Source organism: Vipera ursinii (genome assembly GCF_947247035.1).
Source record: "Vipera ursinii genome assembly, chromosome: 3".
In the NCBI taxonomy this organism is placed as follows: domain Eukaryota; kingdom Metazoa; phylum Chordata; class Lepidosauria; order Squamata; family Viperidae; genus Vipera; species Vipera ursinii.
In genome coordinates, this window is record NC_139516.1 from 1,268,623 (window position 1) to 1,279,100 (window position 10,478).

The window sequence follows — 10,478 nt, forward strand, 5'->3', positions numbered from 1 at the left end:
CTAGCGGTCGCAGGCGGGGTCTCCGTCCAGCGAGCGCTTCTTCAGCTCCTTGGCCAGGCGGGGCGGGGGGGGCGGGCGGGGGGCGGCCAGGAGCAGCAGCGGCGTGTCGGGCGGGGGGGCGCTGTCGTCCTCGGCTGCCACCCGCAGGAAAGCCTTGACCTTGTGGTGCCGCGCCGGCCGGTCGCTGAAGTCGATCACGCGGCACTCGTAGGTCCCTTCGTCGGCCGGCTTGACCCGCGAGAGGCGCAGCTTGTGCGAGATGTTGCTGCCCGCCACCTTCACCACCTGGGGGGAGGGGGAGAGAAAGCAGAGCAGAAGGGTCTAGGTTGGGATAGATGACCTCCGAGGTTCCCCTCCGCCGCCCCACCCTCTGGCTTGCTGGGCCTGGCTGCAGGGAGAGGGGCAACAAAGAAATGGAATGAATAACAACAACAACGACAACGATGATGATGATGATGATGATGATATCCGCTTGGATGACCACTTGAATACCCAGGGGGGACGTTGGGAGAGGTTGCTGCCCTCCACCTTCACCACCTGCAGGCACAGAGAGCAGAGTGGAAGGGTCGGGGCGGCGGGGGGGGGTGTCTATGCGTGCCAGCGACAGAGTTGGCTGGCTGGGTGGGTGGGATAGATGACCTCTGAGGTTACCCTCCACCACTTTGCTATGATCCTAAGGTGGGCTCCCCCACCCCCTGGCTTGCTGGGCTTGGATGTCCCCGTCCAGTGACATGGGCAGCAAAGAAATTCTAAATAATAATAATAATAATAATAATAATAATAATAATAATAATAATAATAATAATAATAATAATAATAATAATAATACCCACTTGGATGACCATTTGAATGCCTAGAACCCCAGCTAATTGTAGAGGGAGGGTATGGGAGAAGTTGACAAAGCAGAGCAGAAGAGGGGGTGCTCTGTGTGTGTGTGTGTGTGTGTGTGTGTGTGTGTGTGTGTGTGTGTGTGTATGAGAGACCGAGAGGCAGAGAGAGGAGGGTTCCCTGGGTAGGGGCTGGGATAGATGACCTCCAAGGTCCCTTCCATCCCTATTTTATGTTCCTAAGGCAGGGGTAGGCAACCTGAGCCAGGAATTCTGGGAGTTGAAGTCCACGAGTCATAAAAGAGCCAGGGTTGCCTAACCCTGTAAGGAGACCCTGTTTAGGTGCCAAGCTACAAACTAGGCACGAAAGCCAGCTGGGTGACTTTGGCCCAACCGCCAGGAGACGGTGAGTTCTAGTTCTGCCTTAGCCATGAAAAAACCGTCGGGTGACTTTGGGCCAGTCCTTCTTGCCCAGCCCAGCCCAGCCCACCTCACAGGGTTGTTGTTGTGGGGAATATCTGAGGGATATCTGGGATATCTGAGGGAACACCTGCTGCCGGCATCAAGCTCCCTTTGCCCAGTGCGCTCCCACAGGGAGGGTCTTCTCAGGGTGCCGCCGGTTAAAGATTGCCGCCGGGTAACACCCAGGGGGAGGGCCTTCTCAGTGGGGGCGCCTGCCCTCTGGAACCAGCTGCCCGCGGAGCTTAGGACTGCCCCCAACCTTCGCACATTCCGCTGGGACCTGAAGACCTGGCTCTTCGAGCTCTCTGGCCCAGGCTGAGAATTTTTAATTTTTAATTTTAACTAGGTTTTTTTTTATTTTTCTCTCAGGGTTTCATTTAATCTTTTTTAATTGTTTTAACTTTTGTATTGATTTTTCTTTTAAACATCCTGTAAACCGCCCTGAGTCCTTCGGGAAAGGGCGGTATATAAATCTAAATAAATTAAATAAATAAATAAATAAATAAAACAGGAGAGGAAGAGACACACCCTGGGCTGTTGGCTGTTTGCAAAGTCACTTGGCAGCTGCCAAGCAAAAAAGAGAAAAAAAATCATGTTTGCGCGCGGCTTCTAAGGCCGTCCGTCTGAAGGAGAGGGATCCCCATTTCTCACTTAGCAAGTTTGTGACTTTGCCAAAGAATTGTGTCGCCTTCTCTTTCTCTCTTTTGCAAAGTGATATTTATGGATCCCATCACACACACCCCCCTCGGAAGAAAGCCTGGCACATGCACAGGGGGTGGGGGGTGGGGAGGAATTTACCAGGGAAAGAGCAGGGCTGATTTTTAAGATCCCCATTCCTGGGTGGGGGATTCGCACACATCATAATAAAACAAAAAACGTCCAATCGGTCAGACAAGCATATCTCCAGATGCTCTCAGGCTGGCTGGCTTGCAATGTACCCTCCCGCACAACACTGCCGCCAACATGCACAGAATTGGCATCATTGCGCAAAATCGACAACCTTGCAGACCTCACCAGCCCTGTACGATCCAGGAACATTTGTGGTGTGTGTGCATGTGTGTGTGGGGTGTGTGTGTGTCAGAGCAGAGAAAAAGGCGCAGAGGTCCACTTTTGGTCTGCAGCTGATAATCGTTTGTGGCAGAGATGCAGTGTGGGGGGAGTGATCTTGTGATGTTTATCTCTTCTAGCTGCCAATTCGGGGCTGTTTGCAAGACACACACACACACACAACACATACACACACACAAAACCAAGGTGGTACCCGTATTGATTGTTTCCTGACCGCAGTCTGAAGACACACATAGAAGCCTCTATTTTCTATGCAATGTATGCCAACACTGGACCAACGGCGGTCAGCTTAGCACAGAGAATAATAGGGGTGGAAGGGACCTCGGAGGTCTTCTAGTCCAACCCCCTGCTCAAGCGGGGGACTCGATACTATTCTGGACCAATGGCTATCCAAGCTCTTCTTCGAAGCCTCCAATGATGGAGCACCCACAACCTCTGGAGGCAAGCTACTCAGAATAACAGCATGGCCAAGTTGGAAGGGGCCTTAGAGATCTCCTAGTCTAACCCCCACCCACCCACCCAAACAGGAGACCCTACTACACCGTTTAGAATCAAATGCCCCCCCCCAGTCTCTTCTTAAAAACCTCCCACAGTTTCCAGAGGGCCAGAGAACAACGTCAATGAACTGCAGAAAAGGATGGAGAATGCCAAAGACACCCCCACCCAGCCTTTGCCCCCAGCCCTAGCCCTCCGCTTGGCCCACTTTCCCTTTCCCCCAGTCCCTATCCATCAAGGGGACCCCGGGGAGGGGGCGGTCTCTCCCTGGCAGGGCCCTGAAGTCAATGTGTCTGTGGCTCACGCGAGCTAATTAGCTTTCCTAGCAAATGGTTTGGCTGTTGGAATTTATCACCTAATGAAATTTAAGACTTGCTCACTGGCTGCAGATGCTGTTCTGGAGCCGGGTCAATAAATCAGCTTTATTACCCGCCCTGAAGCCACTGCCTCTCTTCCCCATAATCTTGGGGGGGGGAAGAGGAAGGCCCCCACTGCCTTTCTGGAGGCTGAGATTTTTTTCTTGTTTAAAGAGTGGGCCAAGGTCAGGGGCAAACACGCCCGTTCCTACAAAGTAGGAGGGAGGAAGAGGAAGGTTGGCTAGAATTGGCTCCGGGAAAGAGAGACTGGAGAATTTCTGGAGCGTCTCCCTGCCTTTGGGAATGGCCAAGCCACCCTGGAGGGCTCTGTGCCCTCCTCCCCCCACCTCCCAAATCTGTTTTCCAACACCAGCAGTTCTGGTGAAGTCTTGGACATCCCCAAGCTGGAAAGGACTGCCCCAGCCGGCAGATTGTACCTGGTTGGGGAATTCTGGGAGTTGAAGTCCTTACATCTTAATTGCCACACTTTAAAAGGTTAGGGTCATGATCGAGAAGGACTTCGACAGACTCGAACACTGGACCCTATCTGACAAAATGAAATTCAGCGGTGAGAAAAGTCAGGTTTTGACACTTAGGCAGGAAAAATCAAATGCACAGCTATAGTATAGGGCAGGGGTAGGCAACCTTGATGACTCGTGGACTTCAACTCCCAGAATTCCTGAGTCAGCACAGGAATTCTGGGAGTTGAAGTCCATGAGTCATAAAAGAGCTGAGGTTGCCTACCCCTGGTATAGGAAGTACCTTGTTCAATAGTAGCAACTGTGAGAGGGATCTCGGAGTCCTAGTGGACCATCCCTTAAATATGAGCCAGCTGTGTGCTGCAGCTGCCAAAAAAGCCAACACAGTGCTAGGCTGCATTAATAGAATCAAGATCACGTGGTGTGTTGATACCACTTTACAATGCTTTGGTAAGGCCACACTTGGAATCCTGCATCCATTTTTGCTCGCCACGATGTAAAAAAGATGTTGAGACTCTGGAAAGAGTACAGAGAAGAGCAACAAAGATGATCAGGGGACTGGAGGCTAAAACATATAAAGAACGGTTGTAGGAATTGGGTCTGTCTAGTTTAATGAAGAGAAGGACAAGGGGGGACATGATAGGAGTGTTCCAATATCTCAGGGGCTGCCCCAAAGAAGAGGGAGTCAAGCTATTCTCCAAAGCACCTGAAAGCAGGACAAGAAGCAACGGATGGAAACTAACCAAGGAGAGAAGCAACCTAGAACTAAGGAGAAACTTCCTGATAATGGGGAACAATTAACCATTGGGAAGACTTGCCTTCTGGACTTAGGGGTGCTCCAGTACTGGAGGATTTTAAGGAGAGACTGGAGAGCCATTTGTCTGAAATCGTATAGGCTCTTCTGCTCGGGTGTGTGGGGTGGGGTTGGACTGGAGGACCTCCAGGCTTCCTTCCAACTCTATTATTCTGTTTTGTTATTCTAGTACTCTTTTACAATCATGTGTATCCATGCCACCAAGCCCAAAGAAAGTCCGGAATGGTACTATAGGATCTCCTGCCACAGGCAGGGGGTTGGACTAGAAGACCTCTAAGGTCCCTTCCAACCCTATTGTTCTATGTTCTGTGTTCCAAAGGAGCTGCCCCCTTCCCCAAACTGCCATTTGCCCCCAGAGTAGCTGGATTACTTGCATGGAGACCCTTCTGCAGGCCTGGTCAGTTCCCAGCTCTCCTTCAGCCGAAAATCTGCTCTCTGCTTCTTTTTCACAGACTCTGCAGACTGACGATCCTTCTCGTGTCAATCATCGAGGGCTCAGAATTGTTCTTTAGGGGACACCAGAGTCCTTTTCCAAGTAAATTGGCACAAAAGTTCATTCCACCCCTGGCAAGGACTGATGGGCTTCTCTCCTCAAGATGGCCCTGGAGGGGGGGTGTCTCCTGGGTGCAGCCCCATTTCTGAATCATCGGCGCTTGAACCCCTCGGAGGGGAGAAATGGCTCTGGCTGCAGATGGTTTTTTCACGCATGGATGCACACCGCTCAGCCTACGGGGGGGGGGGGAGTGGGGAGGATCCTTGCCCCAATCTGGAGACACAATGCTCTCCTGGAAACCGGTTCTGCCTTCACAAGCAGAACCTGGGGGCTTGGAAGCCCCTCCAAGGAGCGGGTCTGCCTCCGTTCTCCTCACCAGGTGGGTCCACGTCACAAACACACTTAACAGAATAGCACTCAGCATTTAGACTTATCTACCGCTTGACACGGCTTTGCAGCCCTCTTTGAGCAGCTTACAGAGTCAGCCTATTTGCCCCCAACCATCTGGGTCCTCGTTTTACTGTCCTGGGAAGGACGGAAGGCTGAGTCGACCTTGAGCCGGTCAGGATTGAACTCCAGGTTGTGGGCAGAGTTTGCCTGCAACACTGCATTCTAACGACTGAGAGGGAAGGAAGGAAGGAAGGAAGGAAGGAAGGAAGGAAGGAAGGAAGGAAGGAAGGAAGGAAGGAAGGAAGGAAAAGGGAGGGAGGGAGGAAGGAACGAAGGAAGGATCACGTGACGTGTTAATACCACTTTACAAGGCCTTGGTAAGGCCACACCTGGAATACTGCATCCAGTTTTGGTCACCACAATGTAAAAAAGATGTCGAGACTCTAGAAAGAGTGCAGAGAAGAGCAACAAAGATGATTAGGGGGCTGGAGGCTAAAACATATAAGGAACGGTTGCTGGAATTGGGTATGTCTACTCTAGTCTAATGAAGAGAAGGATGAGGGACATGATAGCAGTGTTCCAGTATCTCAGGGGCTGCCCCAAAGAAGAGGGAGTCAAGCTATTCTCCAAAGTGCCTGAATGCTGGACAAGAGGCAATGGATGGAAAGTAGTCAAGGACAGAAGCAAGCTGGAACTAAGGAGAAACTTCCTGACAGTGAGGACAATTAACCAGTGGAACTCCTTGCCTTTAGAAACTGTGGGTGCTCCATCAATGGAGGCTTTTAAGAAGAGACTGGACAGCCATTTGTCTGAAATGGTATAGGGTTTCCTGCCTGAGCAGGGTGTTGGACTAGATGACCTCCAAGGTCTCTTCCAACTTTATTATTGGAAGGAAGGAAGGAAGGAAGGAAGGAAGGAAGGAAGGAAGGAAGGAAGGAAATCCATGTTTCTCAAGCCTTGTTGCAACTGAGAAGGATTGCGTTACAAGAATCTGGGTCTGATTAGCTGGTATTAAAATAACATCATGTCAGAAGCGAAGCGCTCTTAAAATATTCTTCTATATTTATCCTGGGCAAAACTCTCTGCTGAAATGAGCAAAGAAATAATTGCAAAAGCTTTCCCGGCCCCTCCTTGTTGGAGCAGAGCATGGAGGGAGCCTGGAGAGGGCAGGTAAAACGTCTATTTTCTTTGCTAATTAGTTGACTGCCTGAGTCTGTTCCCATGAATTTCTCTGGCTCAAAATCTGCGAAGGGAAAGGGGAAGGGAAGGTAACCAGGATACAAACCATGATGCTTGCGAAAGAGCTAGGATTGGGCCGTAGTGGGTTTCCTAGATGTTGCATTAATTTTCCTTCTCAGATATGCCAGACCTTATCGCAATATTCCTCAACCTTGGCCACTTCAAGATGGATGGACTTCAATTCCCAGAATTACCCCAGCCAGCCAGCATGGACTTCAATACTCCCGAAGTCCTAGACAGCATGCATGGACTTCAAGACCCAGAATTCCCTGGCACCAATGCATCCCTTTCGATGTGTATCTCCATTGTGGCCTACTTATTCTCTTGTAATCCCTTTTTCTGTGATCTCTAGGCTAGTGGGTAGGAGAAACAAATAGGCATGGCTGGCTGGCGTTGGAGTCCACCCTTCTTCAAGTGGCCAAGATTGAAAAACACACTGGCCTAGAAGAATTTCTTCACTCTTTCTGACCTTTGGATCCCATCGATTAACACAGCTCTCCCATTATACTCATTCAGGGAAGAAACTTTTCCAGGTGAGCCTCAGAAAAAGCCGATTCAGCCAGACAAGTCCCGAGAAATAAATTTTCAGGTTTTTAATCCAGCCTGAACATTGCTGGCTAAGCCTGTCTGGCTCCATAAAAACGAAAGATGGATCATTTTTATGAGTCTGGGCAAGGATCTCAGCAGCCTGTTTTTTTCCCCTCAGAGTTAGGAGAAGGGCCTCAAAGTTTGTGGCCCCGGGAGCAAATTTTTCTGGCCTGAAAGCGGTCAGCCTTCCGTGCTCATTCTGGATAGCGCCACCCTGAAGCATGAAAACAGTTTCAAGCCATTTCCTTAACCTTTCATGTGGCACAAAACTGGTTGCATCAGATCATGTTTCTCGGCATTGGCCAGCTGAAGATGGGTGACTTGAATTCCCAGAATCCTCAGCCAGCATGCATGGATTTCAACACTCAGAATTCTCTGGTACTACAATAATGCATTCCTTTGGATGTGTATCCCCATTGTGATCTGCTTACTCTCTTATAATCCTTTTCTCTGCAATCTCTCCTCTCTAGAGGTTGGGGGGGGGGATGAGGAATGCCTGGCTGGGAAATTCTGGGAATTAAAATCCACCCATCTTCAAGTGGTCAAGGATGAGAAACACTACTTTAATGAAGAGCTGTAGTAGAACCCCCAATTTTTTGCCAATCTCTATTTTTCTGTATTCCCTTATTCTACTAAGGCTCTGTATCCCAACAGAAATTCCCTGTGGTGCCAAGGACTGTGCTGCCAGGGAATTCAAGGGGATTTTGGAGGGTCCCAGGTTTGGGAAGACTGCCCTAGAATATTCCATGCAATACAATAGTTGTGTTCTCTAAGTGTGCATAAGATGAGAAACGCTATTCCAGTATAACTAGAGCTAGTTTGGACTGGCGATTTGGGCACCAGGCTAGAAAGTGAGGGGCCATGAGTTCAACTCCTGCCTTAAGTTCAAATCTGGCTGGCTGATTGGGCAAATCCCCAGGAGACAGTGAGTTCTAGTCCTGCCTGAAGCATGAAAGCTGGGTGACTTTGGGCCAATTGCCAGGAGACGGTGAGTTCTAGTTCCACCCTAGGCATGAAAGCTGACTGGGTAACTATGGCCAAATTCCCAGGAGACGGTGAGTTCTAGTCCTGCCTTAAACATGAAAGCTATGTGACTTTGTCCCAATCACCAGGAGACAGTGAGTTCTAGTCCCGCCTGAAGCGTGAATGCCGGGTGAGTGACTTTGGGCCAATCACCAGGGCACGGTGAGTTCTAGTCCCGCCCTAGGCATGAAAGCTGGCTGGGTGACTATGGGCCAATCCCAAGGAGACGGTGAGTTCTAGTCCCGCCTTAGGTGCGACTTTGGGCCAGTCCCTCTCTCTCAGGCCAACCCACCTCACAGGATTGTTGTAGAGGGCAAAGGCGGAGGAGGAAGTTCTACTGGACACATTCGCCCCCTTGAGTTATAGGTAAACGTAGCAAAGAGAGGGCACAAAGGGACAGAGAACGAAAAGGACTGGGCGAAGGGTCCCCCCTACCCAGCCGGGGCTTCAGCTTCCTGAATCTCCCAAGGGGCAGCCCATCTCCTGGCAGGTACCAGAAGCGAGTGGGGCTTGTGAGGAGGAGGAGGAGGAGGAGGAGAAGAAGAAGGAGGACTGTGGGGTCCTTGGTGCTCCTTGAGCTGGGTGGTTTCCTTGCAGACATTTCATGACCCAATTAGGGAACATCATCAGGGCTAGAAGGGAGGGAGGGGGGGTTTGCGGAGAGGAGAGGAGGAGGAGGAGGCAGAGGAAGAGGAAGTTGGTGGCACTCTCTGAGCTTGCTTGTTTTCTTGCAGACGTTTTCATGACCCATCCAGGGAACATCATCAGGGCTAGTAAGGAGTGGGCTTTGCTCTCCATTGATGTCTTGCCCTGTCAGTGGGGGATGGGGTGGTGTTGGCAGTTCTTGGGCTGGACTGCTTACTCTTAACTGGTTTGGCAGTTCCTTGATTGGGCTACGGTTTGCTTCTTGGCTGCTGGTCTGATGTTCATCTTGGAGTTAATCTGCACATCTGGGTGCTGTTTGCTGGTGCGGGGGGGGGGAGTTCTGATCCTCCTGGGCTTGTTGATTGTCTCTTCTGCAAAGTGTGTAGTACCGTGTTTCCCCGAAAATAAGGCCTAAGTGGAATATAAGCCCTAGCGTGATTTTTCAGGGTGCTCGGAATATGAGCCCCACCCCCCAAAATAATCCCCAGTTAAGATCATCAGACAGACAGACCCGTTTAGTACTATATTTCCCCCAAAATAAGACCTAACTGGAAAATCAGCCCTCGGATGCATCGTTTGGAGCCAAAATTAATATAAGACCCAATCTTATTTTGGGGGGAAATGCAGTATGTAGTAAAAGCACATAGAGATGCAAATGTATATTGCAAGCGCACATATGACGTACTTAATGCCGAATGAATGAATAAATTCTGAATGGAAAGAACGAGCAGGTCACAATGAATCGGAGAAGAGGAAACCTCTCACAATATAATTTGGATTGTGTGTGTGTATACGAGCATATAGTGGCCGTGACTAGGGGGGCTTTCGCCCAGGTTCGCCTGGTGCGCCAGTTGCGGCCCTATCTGAACCGGGATGCCCTGTGTACGGTCACTCATGCGCTCGTGACCTCTCGCCTTGACTACTGTAATGCTCTCTACATGGGGCTTCCCTTGAAGACCACTCGGAGGCTCCAACTGGTACAGAATGCGGCCGCGAGAGTTGTCTTGGGAGTTTCCCGGTACTCCCATGTTACACCTTTGCTCCGCGAGCTGCATTGGTTACCAGTTGTCTTTCGGGTGAGGTTCAAGGTGTTGGTTACGACCTTTAAGGCCCTACATGGCATGGGTCCGGGATACCTCGGGGACCACCTGCTGCCGGCATCGACTCCCCTCCGCCCTGTGCGTTCCCACAGAGAGGGCCTCCTCAGGGTGCCGCCAGTCAGGGAATGTCGACTGGTGGCCCCCAGGGGGAGGGCCTTCTCTGTGGGGGCTCCGGCATTATGGAATCAACTGCCGGTGGAGCTCCGGATGGCACCAGACCTCCGAACTTTCCGTCGGGGCCTGAAGACCCACCTGTTCGAATTAGCTGGTCTGGCCTGATGGGGGATTATGGGTTTTTAATTGTTTTTAATTTGTACCACTGTTTTATTGGGCATGGGTTTAATTCCTTTTTTAATTTTTGTATTCTCTTTTTGATATATGCCCTGTGAACCGCCCTGAGTCCCTACCAAGGAGAAGGGCGGTATATAAATCAAATAAACTATAACTAACTATAACTAACTATACGTGTGTGCTGGAAACTCTATTTCATTTCTTCTCC

General features: G+C 50.4%; 1 protein-coding gene across 1 annotated transcript in view; it reads right to left on the bottom strand.

Annotated features, from left to right (window-relative positions):
- The window catches only part of VSTM2L (V-set and transmembrane domain containing 2 like), a gene marked incomplete at both ends in the record, with an annotated part of 56,715 nt that continues 46,237 nt past the window's right edge, over positions 1 to 10,478 (bottom strand). Inside the window, one exon of the mRNA XM_083358218.1 lies at positions 1 to 285. Within this exon, the coding sequence (XP_083214344.1) occupies positions 1 to 285 (285 nt within the window). The remainder of the gene's footprint in view (positions 286 to 10,478) is intronic.